Below are 18,635 nucleotides of genomic sequence, written 5' to 3'. Positions count from 1 at the left end.
ATAAATACGTCCTGGTGCCTCCTTCTTCTTCTCCCCTCTGCTTCCCCCCTCACTCCCTGGGTAGAATCCAGACAAAACGCCACCTGTGCTGGCTGGCAAGCCTTCCCGAGACCCAGACGACTGCAGCCCTCCTCCTCCTCCTCCTCCTCCTCTTCCTCCACCACCTCCTCCTCCTGCTGCTGCTCCTCTTACTGACAGCGGCAGAGCTGCCTGGGCTCTGAAAAATTAATCTGCAGCACAGATGAATTACACAGGAGCACGCGTCTGAGTGCAAATATGGACGTAGTTGTGAACGGAGGGGAGATTTAAAGAAGTGTGGAAGGAGAAGGGGAGACAGCGCACAAATGTGTGTGTCTATGAGCAGGTTTGCATATGTGAATCTGCATTTAATTAAACTACACAACATGCAAGGAGCAGGTTTTTTAATCAGTCTCTTGCTCTTAATGCAGATGTTTTCCAGGCTTGTTCTACTCTGCAGATGTTGAGCAAGTGCATTCCTCGCCCACTTGGATACTCAGCACAGAAACAGACATGTTCCTTTGTCCAGAGGTGGGAAGTAACAAAGTACAAAAACATATTTACTTTAGTAGAGTTCTCATGTATCTGTACTTCACTTGAGAATTTATTTTTCTGGCAACTTTCTACTTTCTACTCCTTACATTTTCAAAACAGCCTCAGTACTTTAGTTTAAATGTATTTGCGGGGACTTATTAATTATTTTCATTTTGCATCATTGTGCACACTGCAGGAGAGGAACACATAGAAGATGAGTCCTTGGTGTATCCATCAGTGCATACAAGACAAAAACTATTTAAAAGTCAAAATACAGACGTGGCAGAAGTGCCCATTTGGATGCCCCTAGGGCAGGTAAATCACGATAAATGACCCCTAGTGTGGCCCAGTGTCCAAGACCACCTGATAAAGTGTCCTCTAGGGTGACCTTCCAGCGGCCGAAATGCGATAAAATAGCCTTTAGGCCGCCCTTCCAGTGGATGAAACATGATGAAGTACCATCTAGGGTGACCTGTCAGTGGACAAAAGGTGATAAAGTGTCCTCTAGGGTGACCTTCCAGTGGACAAACGTGATAGACACAAGCGATTTTCATGCACTTGTGCTTCTCAGACAGTGTTCACCACTGTAAGATTCAGTGGCTTCATACAGATGCAACTGGTAGAAATGTCCTTCAGGGGGACACTTTTTAACTTTTATACTTTGAGTACATTTCAGAGCCTCTACAATTTACTTTTGATTAAAGAAGTTGAAACAACATTTCTACTTTTACCGAAGTCATTTTACACAAATATCTGTTTTTCTGCTTCTACTTAAAGAATGTGTGTTTTGGCATCTCTGCCATAAACAAACCAAAAGCCTTCACAGACATATGAATGAGGATCGACAACAAGTTCACTGTTGCTACAACACATCTGCTCCAAACAACCTGCAGCAGTCAGACACCATTAAAACTGAGGAGACTCCACATTCTGCATCTGCTTCCCATCTATTGTCCAGAACTCAACCTTTACTTTGAGATGATGAACAAGTTCTCATTTGGCCCGTTCAATGCTCAGTGTTTGTTCTAATGATGAGGCCTAAACGAACATCGGTTTTACCTCTGGCTGCAATCAGTAAAATACAAAACAGGTTGTAAAATCGTCTGCTCGTTCTCCTGCTTTAAGGAGCAACCACCACAGCGTTTTTCATACCCTCATAAAAGTTATCATGACGACCTGCTTTAGTAATGTTCACACAATAGGAGCCATCTAAGGCAGTACATCAGGGGGTCGTATTTAGCAAGCTGCTGCTCCTAAATCTCCAAAGTTTCCATTACATGCCTGGCTGGTCCCCTGATGTTAGTGACCAGGGAGAAGAGAGCGTTGCTGTGCCAAGAGCCGCCATTGAGCCAGAACTCTCCCACTCACACACGCACACACACACACAAAAACACACATACACTGTACACACACTCATATACACAAAGGTTTGGCGAGTCCTCTTCTCCGTTCATTAACAACAGGCTTGTCATTCCCCCCAAAAAAATCCCTGACGTACAATTTTGACTGAAAACAGTGACTCTTCATGACAGGAAGAAGTGTTTGTGTGTGTGTGAGTGTGAATGTGGGCGGAGGATAAATTAACAACGCTACCAAATTAGCAGCAATGTGCTGTTTCTGAGTGCTGCGGTCTTACTCAGCATGTTAAAGCTAATCCGCATCCCTCTGAAACCCTTCCTCCCTGTTTGATGGTAATTCTGACTGAACACACCACAGGCCACAAACAAACATCACACACCAGAGGGAGGAGAGAGGGAGGGGAAGCAAGATAATAGAGATAGGAGGAGAAAATAATAGGGAAGGCACAGGGAGAGAACGAAGGAAAGAGAAAAGGAAGAAAAAGAGAAAACTGTAGAGTTTTTCCAGGCCAGTCAGCCATGTGGCAGCCGCAGCGGTGGAGCCGACCTGCAGCAAGACCTACAGATCGAGGGGTCAGCTGAGCTCCGCTCCCTGGTGGAAACATACACACACACACATACCACACAGAACCATTCAATCCTCGACCACAACGCTTAACCTGAATCACCCCTGGACAGCTCTCTGTTTGATAACCTACTGAGAAAACAGTGTCAGACTGTCTCATTGTAAGTGATACATGTGACATTATTTGTCTTATTTTTCATTAATTATTTTTACTCTATTCCTTTTTGTATGTTTATTCTATGTCGATTTTCATGTCAAGATGCAGTCTATGTATGCTATTCTCGTATTCTCTTTATCTAATTTTTACTCTTATTATCAAGTAGGTTTTATTTTCCATCTTATTGTATGTTCATTCATGTCTTTTTTATGTGAAGCATTTGGTGCATGTCCTGCTGTACAGAACTTTGAGTGGCATGTCTTGTATGAAAGGTGGAATACAAAATAAAATTTGCTTGTTGTGATTAAAATTGGCTCTTTGTTTGGAATGTATAGAGAAAAGAAGGCTCAGCAAATATGTTGTTTTGGTTTTACCGTCAACAATATTACTGTTTCGGTTCAGTTTCACGACTCTTATTAGCCCTGCAACTGTTTTCAGTGAAAAGCCTCTGATAAACTGACTGTACGATACCTGCTCTCCAAAGCTAGCGACTACCTGGTGAACAAATTGAAGCATTTAGCAGCTAAAGACATACATATTTCACTCAGGAGTCAGTGGAGACCAAAACAGACATAAAAGGAGATTAAATATTGAACTTACGACTACAGAATGCCACTACTGTTCAGTGTCTGTTAGATGTGTAAATAAGCAACTGTTTGCTAAAACGTTTGTCAAATCAACTTCATAAGGTGATAATATGTCAATGTCGTGTTTATAGGTTGATAAACAGACCCTACGTGGCCAAAAAATTAATTAACGCAGGTTTAATGTTTTCTATCCCTGTATTTATGCTTATCCTGTCTTTCTTAATGTGAAGTGCTTGGTACATATACTCTTTTTGTTGTGAAGCACTTTGAGGTTTATAAAATAATATAATAATAGATAATAAAATAATAATTATATGCCTGCTGTGAGAAAACGGGCCCTTTTGGGAATATATGGAGGAAAGAAAGCTCAGCACATTTAGGCAAGTATTTTATGATGCTGCTTTTAGTCACGATATCTTCATTGGGGTTTACAAAAGCTTATAATGACATCACATATATTCTTTGTCATGGGAAATGTAGTTCACAGCTGTAGATCCCTAATACACACTGTGCCCAACAATGGCAGTGAATAACAAAAATTAATACAGAAAGCCAAAATAAGGGAAATAAGCACCAGAAGCAATGGGAAATACATTCAGCACAAGCATTTGGAAAGCTGTCATAAAGTTGATTTCCCTGCTTCATCATTACATTTTTGAGGTGGAACTAAATGCACAGAAGCTCCTTTTAGGGACGGAGTGATAAGTTTTTTTCAGGGCCAATAACCATACAGATTACTGGCAATCAATATTTGGAACTGATATACATTTAAAAAAAAATAAAACTGTTAGTGTCAGTGTGTTGTAATAACTTTTATATGTCCACTCCACAACAATTTGGGGGCAAATACTGTACTTTTACTACATCCATTTGATAGCTTTAGTTATCATGCACAGGTAGATTATTAATTTAAAAAAAGCCTTATGAATAATTCTAATGCATTATTATGGATTAAGCTTCCAAGTAGTACATAAAGTGGCTTAATTAACAGTCAAATTGTGCTACACATTTTGCACAGTTAGACATCTTTGCGGAATACGACAAAGGGCTGCTGTGATATGAAAGATACAGCAAGGCTTGAACATTTCTTCCACAGACCACGGTAACATGAAAGGCAAAGAAACAAGATACATTCTACACGCGAGGCATTAAAAACGGGACCACAGCAAAGACTGAAAGTGACTCCACATGTGGTATTTCAAATTGATTAATTTAGGAGCAAAAAAAAAAAAAAGGCTGTGAAACTGAATCTGTCCAACCCAGAAAAGGCATTTGGGTCGGAGCTCCTAAGAGAGCACGATCAACGCAATATTGATCAAACAATCTCGCTAAGTGCTGCTTATAACGATGCCCAAGCGCTCTTTAAAAGCTCTCTATATGGAATTGCCTTTGTTTGCATGAACATGCCACGCTGCCACGGCCTGATGTGCTGGCACGGAGCCACCTCTGGGGAACGTCTCACCCTCTGCCTCTTTCGCTCTCTTTTGCTTTCGCAGGAAGACAAAGGTAAGGAGCGAAACAAGGGGAGGGAATGACAGAGACATGAAAAGGGCAAACGCGCGAGAGATAAAGAGACAGCGCAAAGAAAAGGACAAAGGAAAATATGACGCAAATGTGCGGAGTGAGTGGCAGCGAGGCCGACTGTTGCATTCATCAACAATCGTTTGGTCAACACTGGAGAGGGAAAAAAAAAAAAGGCGAAAGAATTAGGATATTGAATTTTCAGCCTAATTAAGGAGAATACTATGTCCTTTGTGATCAACCAAGCAGAAACATTTAATTACAAAACCAATTACGAGGTGGTGAATGTGTCACATCTGACACAACCAGCCCCCAAGCAGAACAGGACATTTTCAGGAGGTGAAGTGGAGGAGAGAAAGGGGAGAAGGGAGGGTGCCGAGGGTGACGGAGGCACACATAAAATCATGTGTTTGTTGACATTATCTTCTTAATTGTGTGCATGTATGTTTAGGAGAGAGAAACAAAGAGAGAGCAGATAAAAAAAAAAAAAGAAATCATGAATATGAATGAACATATACTGTGTATAATGTACGTGAGCGTCTGTAATCCACCCACATGCATGTAAGACCCTCTATGTTGTGTGTATGCACGTGATAGAATCAGAAAAAAAATGGGTTTTTTTTGTTGTTAAATATTCATTCAGCTCGACCTCCAACATGATGAGCAAAACAGCAACAGGAGGGGTAACAAAAACAACAAACAACAATCGAATCAGTGCAAAAGCCCTGCAGTACACAATACCTCACTGTATTATTGATACTGTGATCTAAAATCCATCATAACATCAAAAAGTATCTTAAATGATGGTTCTTCCAGGTTTAAAGGCTGTGAAAAACAAAAACATATGATGCGGTTCTTCATTGAAAGAAAAAATCAAATATGTTGAGGTCCAGTTCAACTATTTAATGAACTATATAGAAAGACATTAAATAGAGAACGCCTGTGTTTTGACATGCACTTTCTCATGGGATATGTAGTTTTTAGTTGTAGCTCCCAGGACAATATTCTGGCACAATAAAATGAACAGTGAATTATTCCACTTGTATGATCATTATATTCACATTACAAATTCTTTTGAAAGGCTTTCCTTAAGCACCAATAGAGATTTTCACAATTACTATATTTTATTGATATTTAGTTATTTGATTTAAAGCTCCAGAGTGTGAGATTACAAGGTTTATTGGAATAATGTGGCAGAAATGGAATATAATATTCATAGGTGTCGAAGAATGACACGTCACTAACCATTAGATGCCACTAAATCCTACACACTGGTCCTTTACTGTAATATAATAATATTAGTCCCACTGTATCACTCAGTGCTAATCCCTGTTTGTCTAAATGGCTCCATAAAATGTATTATACTGTTGTGACACTGTCTTTATGAAGTTTGTAGGTACCCTGTGGCCAGTTAGTAGTGCTATAATAATGTTTTAATTAGTTTGTGCCTATTCTTTTGTATTGTGCAAACACATGAGGACACTTTCATGTGCATGTGCATGCAGGCAACGCCGTACACATTCCTGCCAATGGTTTCAGAGTGATCCACTGATTGACAGGTGGCCATAACGTGCCAAAAAATGGCAAATGCAACAGCAACATGCAGAGAAGAAAATGACAGCAAGCTAGCAAACATGAATGTAAATTTGTAAATATAAATATTTTATGAGAAAGGAAAGGCATTACACACAATGCTTTCTGGTGGAAAAACAAACATGAATGTGAACTTCGTTTAGATGAAAAACTCCACAGGTTATCTATAAAATGTTGCATTTTCTGTTGACATTGTTCCAGAGGGGGGTTGAAAAAGTGACTGTAGTTTCTGTTGTTTTACAGGATTACAATATATTTATATATACATGTGCAGCTGTTCCAACTTTTTTATAGGCTACTTTTTCACTGGCTGTTGTTTTGAATGAAAACAAGTCACATTAGTCACATTTTGGCCTAAAACACTGGATAAAGAAACGTAAAAATGTGTATTGGCCTTCAGAAATCCATATTGGTTGTACCCTTGTGAGCGTCTGTGTGTGTGTGTGTGACTGAAGGGGCTTGTGTGTACATGCATATGCACACACAAGCACATCCATTCATATGCGTCTGAGCCCAGAGAGCTGACTGAGAGGACCTGGCAGTGTTCTTATCTTCCTCACATTGCCGTGTGACTCACAGCCTTACCAGGCAGCACAGTCATTAGGGGCAAGAAGACCTTTCATATCTCAGTCAGCCCCACAGCTCTCCTCGGGGCCGGCCAACAGGGACCCACACGCCCCCCCCCCCCCCCCCCCTCCATCTCCTCTCCTCTCCTTCTCTTTCTTCTTCTTTCCCTTAATTTCCTTCCCTCTTCTTTCCTTTCCTTCTTTATCTACTCTCCTCTCCTTTCTCCTCATCTCTCTGTCTCCCTGTCCCCCTCCTCTCGGCGTAGCTTTTTGTCACCGTCCCTCTATTCTCCATTGTGTTTCTGTCTGGCACCGTCTCACACAGATTTAATGTCAGGTGTTCTCTCACTGTGTTAAATAAGTCATTTTTTTCTCTGCCTGGAGGGGACAGGGCCCATGTTTCCGCTGCCAACCACAACCGTCACCGCTGCACACACACCCCCGCACACACATAGACACTGAATACGGTCTGTTTATGTGTGGCAGAAGGTACCAAGGGATGCGTGTATTGGAGATATAAGAGGTATTCAGGCGTGGGCTGCTGGTGGCTGCTGGGACGTTTCACCCCATCTCGTTCTGACCACCTCGGTTTCCCAACGCCCACCTGCATTTTCTGAGGGCACAAACCGCATTCCTAACTCATGATGGTGGAACAAGTGGTGTGTAGGTAGGAGGGGCTCCGTTCTGCTGATCAATGTGTGTGTGTTTGTGTGATGGGCAGCGTCAGCAGGGACAATGAGATAATACGCGGTCAAACACCCACCTCTTCTTGAGGCTGCGCCAGCAGGCATGACAATCAGATGACGGGTACAATGAATCCAAAGCCCCAGCAGACAGATAAAATGTGCCATGATAATGTGGATAAGGAAAAGAGATGGCCTACAGTAAGACAAAAGCTCTGACTGACACGATTTCAACATGATTCACTGATCTGTAATTCAACAGTCTGTAATCTTTGCAAATAGCCTCCAATTGTTTGGGGGGTTTTACCCACATTTCATGCTCCTGTGCTTCTGTTTCAGCCTGCAAAAAGATACTGTTGACTGAGAAACAACTCAGCTTCCAGTGAAAGATAGGAAAATAGGTTTTATCATTATTTATCAAGGCCTTCAGTATACCAGGCAGACTCATACAAAAAATATCCCTCTGAATACTTATTTATGACCCACTAGAAGTATGTGGCAGTATTTGCAGAGACCCTTCCCTCAGTTTTATATTTTGCTGTGTTCGGGATGTGTCTGGGTGTCAACCTTTGGGCAGTGGGTCTGCTGACTACAGTTACAGATGTATAAAGAGCTGCAGGTCTGTGAGTCTGTTTGACCATGGACTGGGCTGACACACACACACACACACACACACACACACACACACACAAACCATGAAACAAATAGAAAATAACATTTTATTTCTCTGATTAATTGCTTGTTCTTGCTAACATCTCTCTCTCTCTTCATTCACTCTCACTCTCTCAGGCCAACTTTGAATGGTGCGTTTTAAGGATGTACAACTACTTACATTTGGGTACTTGCCAACATGAGTACTTAGTAATGCCATTACAGTTGTTAAAATGACTTTAAAAAACATGTTTTGTTTTATCAGATGTTCCTCGCTTTCTAATTGTAAGAAATTGCTTTTGTAAAGTGGTATTTGGTGTGGTGGTATCTGAGTAGTTTTATGAGTATAAGTACATGTGCATATTATTCTGGTGTCAGCAGTGCTGCACCCCAGCAACTGACAAATCCTGAATAGTATGCCTTTAAAACAGCAATATTTAATATATTCATACTGTATTAACAATGGATCGAATGACTTCTTGTATATGAAAAGGGTCAAACCCAAAGACTTCACAACTCCATGGAGTATCTTCGCATCTTTCAACTCACTGCTTTGCAACTTCCCTGTTTTGGTTCAGTGAAAAAAATCTTTTCCTTACAAAGTTAACGACTACCTGGTGAACATATTGAAGCATTTAGCAGCTAAACAGCCAGATGTTTTGCACAGGAGTCGGTAGACACCAAAACAAGAGTCAACAGGAGAAGAAATATTGGACTTGACCAAAAACATGACAAACAAATTCTAACGTAGCTCTGTGTCTGCTGAATGTATAAAAAGGCAACTGACTGCAAATACTTGTGACCGATCAAATTCATAAGATGTAGCCAAAAAATCAATTAATGCAGGTTTAACACTCTTTTTTCATGCTATCATGAGAGAGCCAGTTTTAAAGAGAAAGAAAAGATGGAGAATCTGACACTGTCTCACCTCATGCTTGCCCTTCATCCTGCAGATCCTGATGTCATTCTTGTTTGACTCCCATGTTCGTTTCTGTACATTAAAGACACACATATACTGCTGGTTAGCCACATTTGCACTTCTCTATTGTAGAAAATGACATTTTCCACCCTGATGACAAGTAATTCATCTGCCCAAAGGTCGTAAATGCTATCGGTGTCTGTCCAGAAGGTGCTCACCTTGCTGTAGAACATCTCGTCTCCTGCAACAATGTCCAACTCCACTCGGAAAAGGTCATCCCTGGAGAAAGAAAGAGAGAGATTTGAGAGTGAGAGTGGCAGTCAGCCAGCACAGCACTATCCAAAGCTTAAGGTAAAACAAGATACTGCACTGAGCAAACCATGAATACCAGTTCCACAGCAGAAGCACATCACGGATATTATTGCTAGCTCAAGACAGTGCAGGTCGATGCAGATTTTCTTCTGGATGAAATCCAGACCACGCACTTAATACAAACTCCAGTATGAATATTTCCGCTGTATATTGAATCTGCATGGTTTTACTACTAAATAATTCGTTGCGTGCAGCTTTGTAATGCATACATTTTAGAGATATCTATTCGTTTAAAGTTGATCAGACCCTCAGAGATTAGGAAACAGCTTTACAATGTCTTCCATCTCTCTCAATATATATGAGAAATGGTACCCGACTGCATAATGATGTCTCATATTTCCCCTTTGCCTTTTGCCTCCGCTCATTAAACTTCACTTGCTGCATTGAATTTGCTCCTAGGCCCCAAATTCGGCTTATCAGTCTTATTCAAAAACCTGAAATTGAATTAATGGATGATTTAATCAAGTTGTTATACTGATGCTCGCACACCCCCACATGCTGCCTACACGTGGTTCGACACCATGCATGTATTCATGATTCCAAACACTGCTTTTCTCGCACTCTTAATCCGCCGATAATTCTGCAGTAACCTTGGATGTTCCTGTGAAAATGCCAGTTAAATGAGAGTTGGGCTCCGCAGTTAAAGCTGACGTTCGCATACTGATCAAGGCCTCTGTATCTGCTGGGATGGATCTGAAGCTTGAGCTTCATCTAAGCAGAGGGCTGGGCTCTGGATAGGCTAATCTGTAAATCTGCCATAGCCGTGTTATTGCAGCACTATCGATCCCATCTCTGATCCAGCCCTGCCTCCCATCTGTGCTGCTGCATGTTCTCTCGGTTTCTCCTTTTTCTTTGACAGAGGGAGGGCGCATCACGTGAGTGAGCATTCACACCACCTGAGTGTGCGTATCAATGCGCATTTGCATCTGTATTTTTTTCTGAAAGAGAGCACTGTAAGAATGTGTGCATGATGAGAGCACAGGTAGGCCATCAGGTTACTCCACTCCTGAATAATTCATCCTCACTTCTTACTGGTGCGTTAGAAGATTCTCGCTCTTACTCAACCCTCGTGGAGCAGGACAACGACTAAGTGGCAGAGAACTGCGAAATCACCAAACACTTGCTCGCTGCGTCCCTGCTTAACAGGTCAGAGTTTAAGCGTTCTCCAAACAGTGGAGTGGGCCAGAGTGTGAGGCATAATCTCATCCAGGCTGCTTCAGCGTTGTCTCAGCATTAACATAATGAATATAGCACCAGGCCTCCTAGTCAGAGTGGCTGGCAGCCAGCTCTGTTGCCTCTGATAGTGCAGAGGAGGGGGAATTATTTATGCTGCTGCTTCTCCTACTTCTCTCTCCATCCCTTCTCTTGCCTTCCAGGTTGTTTGAATGATGCAAAGCCTGTGGCATGTATGTTTTCATTTGTTTATGTGTGTGTTAGTGGATTTAATGTGTCCTACATTTTGTAGAAGGTTATGATTCAGAGTAAAGACTAACATGTGAAGATTGTAAAGATTTCATTATATGTTTTAGGATGTACACACAGGCCGAACTCATTATATTAAAGGGTATTTTTCAATCTGGACCCTATTTTCCCATGTTTTTGTATATACACTCCTAGAAATAAAGGAGCTAACTAGAACCTTAAAGCGTTCTTTGGCTTGTTCCTGTAAAAGAATCTTTTTTGGTTCCTGGTAGAACCTTTTCTACTTAGAATCCTTTTGGAGAGTTCTACCTTGAATCCAACATAAAGGGTTGTACCTCAAACCATCTCTGAAAGGTTTCACTCCGAACCACCTGTGAGAGGTTCTAAAGGGAGAACCCTTCTATGGTGTAAAGGTTCCACCCAAAACCCTCTGTGGGTGTTCTATCCAGAATATTTCCACCTTCTAACAGTACTAAAAAGAACCCACCCAAGGTGTTCTCCCAAGCACCCTTCTTTATTCCATGGGTTTGATCTAGAACCCACTCAGGGCGTTCTCACAAGAACATTTCTGGATTCTTCAGAAGCAACAAATGGTCCTGAGCAGAACCTCAGCCTTTCAGGAAGAACCCTTTTTAGAGCCCCCTATTTCTGAGTGTAAGTGACCAATAAATGACACCATTTTTTGAGCCAAGATGTTTTTGGGGAGTTTTTTTTTTTTGTTTGTTTCAAAAACAAAACAACTACTTAGTCAATAAAATTTAAGGGTGTCCAGTTTCCTAAATTGTAGCTTAGTTTTGCCTCTGATGGCTGCACCACTCTTCCTCAATACTGGACCAATTTAAAATTTGTTTTTCAGTCACAAAAATGTTCAAATTGGTGATCATTGTCAACCCATCCATAGGTGATCTTCGTCCCCCCTCTCACCTCCTCCCGTCCTCTCCAGTCTCAGCTGGGAGATGTGCGCACACAGCGAATTCACTATGTTACACATGCTGCGTTCGTTCACTACGTCCAGTAACCCAAAAAAAAAAAAAAAATCACAAAGTATCTAGAAATGACATGTTCTCACACTTATTTTCCATTTTAAATGGAGAAATACATTTGTACACCTTCTGAATTCTTTTACCAAACTAAGACAACCTTAATTGGCTCGTTAACGCCTCGGAAAACACACTGAATTCAAACAGAAAAACTCACCAAAACTGTCTTTGTTAGTCTGTCCACTCTTCCAAAAATCACCAACTCTGGTTTGGTCAACTAAATCCTTAATTCACCGCATGAAAACAGTGTAAAGAGTCTGATTCTGCAGACTACTTTCCTCTCACTCCTCGCCCAGCTCAGCTCACTCATGGTCGGCTGAGTGGGTGTGAACTGCTCTGCTGGATGAGAGCGCAGTGCAGAGCAGAGGCCGTCACTCTGCAGACTGTTACATTAGCAAAATGAAATGACAAATATCGCCCTAAAAATTGGCCAAAAAAAGCAATCAGTGTTGTATTCAGTCCATCGTCAATAGATGATATATTTGTCCAATCGCCCAACTCTAGTGCCAGGTGAAAAAATACCAAAGCTATCCTGTAAGTTATAACTTACAAAGGAGCCTCAACTCATAAAATCTGGTCCTAAAACCTACAAATCAAAAGTCCCCCTATTTCCTTCTCTTTGTCTGGCCTTATATGTGTATCTGTGTGTGTGTGTATGTGTGTGTGTGTGAGTGTGTGTGTGTAGGATGTGCCTGTGCCTGAGCTGTTATTTCATAAACACCTCCGACCCTCCTTTTTGACCTGGCTAATACAAAGTCAACAAAGACTCAAGAGAAACTGTCAACATTTCCTAAATTTCTGACTTGGCCAGCTCATGAACTTTCTCCTCTTGGCCCACCAAACAACAGCACACTCAAGGTCACGACATCTTAAGCCACCAAGTTTTCCCTGCGTTTCTTTTTTAGTTCCCCTCCTCATCTTCCTCTTGCGCGCGGCCGTACTGTGGTTTAGTGCGAGCGGCGCTGAGCCTCTCTGAGCCTGCAAATAGAGTGTGCAGGAAAATCTGCTCCACTGGATGAAACTGGGATGGAAAGATTTGAGCTGACCACCTAGTTACCCTGACACTTGTGCTGACGGAGGCAGAGTTCTGTGTGGCACGTCAGTGTGTGAGTTCGTACGTAACTGGGTGCCTGAGTATGTCGCCGTGTCCCAGTTAGATATTACATACTTAATTCTAAGAAGTGAATCTGTAGTTCTCTCAGAGCTGAAAAAGTGGATAAAAATCCTGCACTACCCACTAAAATCACAGAGAGAGCCACACACTGGTCAAAGTTCTTCTTCTTAAACTTACAGTACTACAAGGAAAAAAACAGCACTTTTCATGTGGATGTTCAGTCAGTGCTGATGGTAAATGTAGTCAGTTGAAGGAATAAATTCCTCAGTGTGTGCTACATCGATCAAGAAAGCTGAGTTCTCTTGCTGTAAAATCTGTTGTTGTGCTGTTGGAACTAGAAAATCCTACAGAGGCAATACAACATAGATCACCTCAACAAAAGAAGGTTTACTTGAGGTGAAACTAAATATTGGCATAAACACGTACACTAAGAATGCGTTCTGAGTTTTTTTTTTTATTATTGTGATGGCCAGTGTTGTTAAAACTAATTAAAACTTGTCAAGAGAGTGGTGAGGAACCTCCAGGAACAGTTCCTCTGTTTATTTTATTTATATTTTTTCTTTGTTTAAGTTGGGGGAAGCAATTTTGGAGAAAGATAGTTGATTCCCGAGTCTCATTCCCAGGTCATCAAATACCAATGGTTTGGGTTGAATTTTGAGTCTAACTGTTTTGCAGAGTTGCTCAGACTACACCACCAAACCCTGCGCTGGTATTTGAGACCTGGGAATGAGATTTATCGATCAGCTATCTTTCTCCAGAACTGTTTACTCCACCTGTAGAGCTGAAACATGTAGTTGATTAATTTCTCAGTTAACAGAAAAGTAATCAGCAACTACTTTTTTCATTGTAAATGGCATTGGCTCATCAGTGTGAATATTTTTTGGTATTCGTAGTCCTCTATGATATCAAAGAGAAAAACAAAACAACACATTTTAAGATGGAGGAAACTTATGATGATGCTATCTGCCGACTGTCATGGCTGCACCTGCAGCCACTCAAGTGATTTAAATGTCGGTAACCCTCCCATATTCATATACCTTAGTTTTGCATACATGAGGAAACAGATAAATGATGACACAGCTTTTGTTTGATACGTTGTCAATCCAATGTCGTATTCAGGACACAAAATTAGCACCAGCTACCAGTCAAATGCTGGCAAATATGAGAGCAGGCTTCACTCACGAGCCCAAAAAACAAAGGTAAACTACTGAGTGGCTGATTGTTTGTGTATAAACGGGTCTGATTAGCTGTTGTATATATGTTATATATGTTACATTTCATGTCCAGTTTGTCAGGTCAGTTTAGTGTATCTTCTTTATGACATCTTATGGGATTATTTTGCATATCAATTTCTTCATTTTTGGGTAGAAACTCCCCACCTTTTGAAAATCCACCTGTCACGCCCTACAGCTGCCAGCTCTGTCCCTCAAACTGACTGATTATGGGCCAGATGCTTCATGGAATGACCAAGAAAGTAATTGGTGGACTGATTGCAAATGAATTAGTTGCAGCCCCCGTTTAAATTTCCAAAATTTAAAACCGCAGCTTCCCAAAGTTGTCATTTAAATTTGATTTGTATAATTGGCAATGTGCATAAACTTGTTACACACTGATGATTAGTCCAGAGTACACACTTTATAATGCTTATATACCGTCTTGGGTTGATATTCAAGTCACGGCTTGTGGGGACACAGTCAGGTCAGAGCTGGAGCTACGGCAACCCGTTTGCACAAAGTTTCAGAGCGACGGAGACAGAGTGTTCCCACAAGCATAGTTAAAGCTGCCGGTCTCCTGTCTGAGGTGCACAGTGCGAAAGAAGACAGAGAGAGGCTCTGCTACTGCCAGAGGAATACTCACTAAGATTACAGTGTGCATGGGAGTATACTGCAAAATAATACATTGCTTCTCTCTTTCCCCCTGCTGTCTGAATAGCTCACTAGATTTGTCACTAGCTGTTTAATTCATATTTAAAAAAACTTTGGCAGTGAATAGCCATAAATAGGTAGTGGACCAAACCAATGTGAGGCTAATGGGGGTGCATGCAATCTTTCAAAACTTAAAAATGCATTGTTTTGTATCCATAATTAGCACAGGTGGTTTGCCACAATAATGAATTTCACTAACTAACACTGACTAGCCAAACAACAGTGGTTATATTTTCATTTTTTGATTAAAATTATTGCTGGGGATGATTTGCGGTAGTCTACACCTGTTTTTGTGCCTCTTCCCACACACTCATCCTCGTCTGCCTGCTAAACTTTCTCTGCTAGCTGCTCTACAGCTGAACAGCCTGGCAGCTTCACCTCCCAAGCTTCCCAGTCTTTGCCATGACTGTGCGTCTCCCTGTCCGTCTGCCATGAGGCATTTGACCAGGTTGTGACCTCCTTGTGACCCCCAGTAACCTCTGAGGTCAGTGTCTGTGGGCTCATAAACTGAACCACCTCCAGCCTGGCAGTCAGACAACACACTTTCCCTTTCCAGCCAATACAAAACCTAAGAAAATACACACAGACCCAGATGGCAAAAAAACCTCTCCTGCTTTATCACAATTTGGAACAGTTAATAAGGAGCTGGCCTCGTTCCTTTGGTCATCTTGTCAATAGGTAAACACTCGCCAATTGGTTTATATTTGTGAGGATTAGCCCTTCGGATCTGACTGAGGGCTGAAGACCACAGGATCCGCAGCTGCTCGTCTTGACAGCAATGAAACGGGGCTTAACACAGCAAGGTGCTTTACTCCACCTGCCACCAGCCAAATACATAGTTTACTTTCATTTAGCAAGGACGGGGAGAGGTAGCTGCTCTCAGCGGGTGCTGCTTGGGGCAGGGATTTAGCAGCGCTTGCAGTCTAAGGAGCAGCTATGCTAATGGTGACAGGATTTGGGGATGAGTGAGGCGTCTTATCGGGCCATGCACTCTGTAGGAGCTTTTGGCAGTCATACCTGCCACCGCACAGGTACTTATTTATACATTATACATTTTAAAACTCTGCCTCCCTGCTGGGCTGTCTGCAGCTCACACAGACTTCTGCACATGTTTTCTTCCAGACTGATCATTTTCTGTCAGGAGGCTGCAAATACTATTAGCCACTTACAAGAAATATATAAATATTCTCTCGAAACGCTCTTTCTATGATGACATCAACCCTCCTCGCCTCTCTCGTCTTCCTGCCTGTCAGTCTTGCATTTCATTATCATCCGGTTGGCTGAGACATTCATATCAGTTTACCTCTGCTATTCAGTGAGAATTTCTGCAGCTGTAAATTGAAATTAACATCCCTCAGACTGCTTCGCGGCTTTGGTGATATTTTAAAGCTGACTACAGACTGCAGTAGTCGTACAGTAGTTGTCTGCGGGCAGTTTTATCATCCTGTGTACATGTGTGTGCTTATAGACTCCCTCAGTGCAGACAGAATGGCTGGAACCATGTTACACAGTTTGATGTATTTACTATCAACTCTCAGTAGTGAGGTTAGACCAGCTGGAGGCAGGGGACTGGGTCATTTCCTGGACCACAGTGGCGTCTCTTATTGGAAACCACTTCAATCTTCTTTCAGGCTGCCACTAAAGCAAATAACCAGCACCATATGTGGAAAATAACTGTGTCTCTTGTTTTTTTTAGCATGTTTCAAACTAATTTTTTTTTTTGGACAACTTGGGCAGTAAATCTGGAGGTGTATGTTTTTTGTTAGCTCAGTCTGTTTCAGGTCGGCTCCCGAATGGCTCCGGGGAGGAGCAGCAGATGCAGCTTTGCAGTGTAAACCTGGTACAGCTGAGCGGGCCGTCCTCGTCTGGCCCTCCTGACCACCAGAGCTACTGTCTGTCCCGGATCAGCACATTCAACAGACTGACAGGCATATGGGGACCATCATCAGATGGAGAGCAAGCTAGAAAACGAAGCCAAATATCAGCCTTCAAATGAAGCAACTGCAACAGATTTGCTACAAAAGACTCTTTCTGTAGTCTCTATAATGTTTTTTTTTTTACAGCATTCAGTTTTACAAAGTAATCAAAAGAAATTACAGAGAGTTTAAGTCTCTCCCCTTCTGGTGTGCCCTATGGGACCATTTTGGAAAAAATATGAATGGTAGTTAATGGTGAGAGACAAATAACTTATGGATTGAATTGTGCCTTGAATTATACACATAATGTTTGAATGAAACTGCTCAATTAACTATATCTCTCTTCTCAATATACATCACCACTACCGACTTCATTGTTCTTCATAGCATTATCTTATCTGATGTGTTTTATTCAGACTAACGGTCTTTTTATCAGCCGGGAAGAGAAAGAACAAGCAAGGCCCATCTCTACTGTGACTACATCCCCACACAAAAACAAACAGGTATCGTAGCTTCAGCAGCTAACGTTAACTTGTGTAGGGAGAAAGTCATGAGAGCACTCATGCAACTTCTGGGTGCGTAGTCTTCCTAATTACGTATCTTCACAGTCTGATACTTCAACAGTTTTACAAGAAACTGTGACTTTCTTAACTTGCAAAATTATCTTTTATATTGGAAAATATCATATGTTTAATTCGTGGCACAATGCAATCAAGATTTAAAAATGATTTTCCAAAATAAGACCCCATTGTGATCCACCACAAGGGGAGGGACTTCCTTTATCTATAGAACTTGTGAACTTCTGGCAATATCTTTAATTATTACCTCCAAGTTCTGATGTTGTGATGGAAGAGGAGAAGGGTGATGCCTGGGAGGCAGTGGTGTGCTGGAACTTTACTTTTACTTTTACTTTCTCTGACTGTGTGGAAATCTGATGTTTTCACATCAATCGGTATTAAAACGTGAGGTAAAAAACAGTCCAGTGTCCCGGACTTTGGACTAGGGAGCTGGCAGGGTCACGTCTGGGGCAACTAATGCAGACATTTGCATTCACACACACAAAGCTCCTCCAGGTAATGTCGAGATAAGTGCAGAGTTTCAGCACATGTATGAAAAGGGTTTGAGATAGAGAAATCTTTACCCAAATAATCACAACGCCACTGAAGGGGACATTATTTGAAGTACAAAGGGAGGGAGAAGATCAAACGAACTATTTAATAGGCCCATTTACAAGATCAAACGAACTATTTACATATTTACAAGTTATAGTAACACCCTTATCCCAAGATTCAGTGAGAAAGAGGAGAGAAGGAGAGCTACGCTCAAAAAACCCTATTTCTTCTCAGTGTAACCACTGAAAATCTGTGGCAAGCAACGTCCTCTGTTACGCTGACCGCATGTGACATGTGGGGCAGAGGGAATGAATTAGCTTACCATATAATATATTTGAATAGCTTATATTTCTCACCTTTAACATGTCCACATTAAATGTCTAAAAAAAAAAAAAAACTACCCCTATGTTATATGTTTTGTTGAGTTGTGTACTTAAACTGTAATTAATTCAAGGTAACTGCTGTAACGTCCACAAACACATAGGATACATCGGAGAGTTAGGAAGGAAGTTGACAAGCATGACTAAAAGTAACATGAATAAAGGATAACATGCTACCAAATTTCAATTTACCAAATGATTT

At 41.5% G+C, this 18,635-nt stretch overlaps 1 protein-coding gene across 1 annotated transcript in view; it reads right to left on the bottom strand.

Annotated features, from left to right (window-relative positions):
* Window positions 1-18,635, bottom strand: part of sema6bb (sema domain, transmembrane domain (TM), and cytoplasmic domain, (semaphorin) 6Bb) — a 182,650-nt gene that overhangs the window by 74,812 nt on the left and 89,203 nt on the right. Inside the window, exons 4-5 of the mRNA XM_084722985.1 lie at window positions 9,371-9,431; window positions 9,162-9,224 (exon numbers count right to left, since the gene is read on the bottom strand). Of these exons, the coding sequence (XP_084579111.1) occupies window positions 9,162-9,224; window positions 9,371-9,431 (124 nt within the window). The remainder of the gene's footprint in view (window positions 1-9,161; window positions 9,225-9,370; window positions 9,432-18,635) is intronic.

Source organism: Lutjanus erythropterus, chromosome 7 (assembly GCF_056507025.1).
Source record: "Lutjanus erythropterus isolate fLutEry1 chromosome 7, fLutEry1.hap2, whole genome shotgun sequence".
Classification (NCBI taxonomy): Eukaryota; Metazoa; Chordata; class Actinopteri; order Lutjaniformes; family Lutjanidae; genus Lutjanus; species Lutjanus erythropterus.
This window is presented reverse-complemented; position numbering and strand designations above follow the sequence as displayed.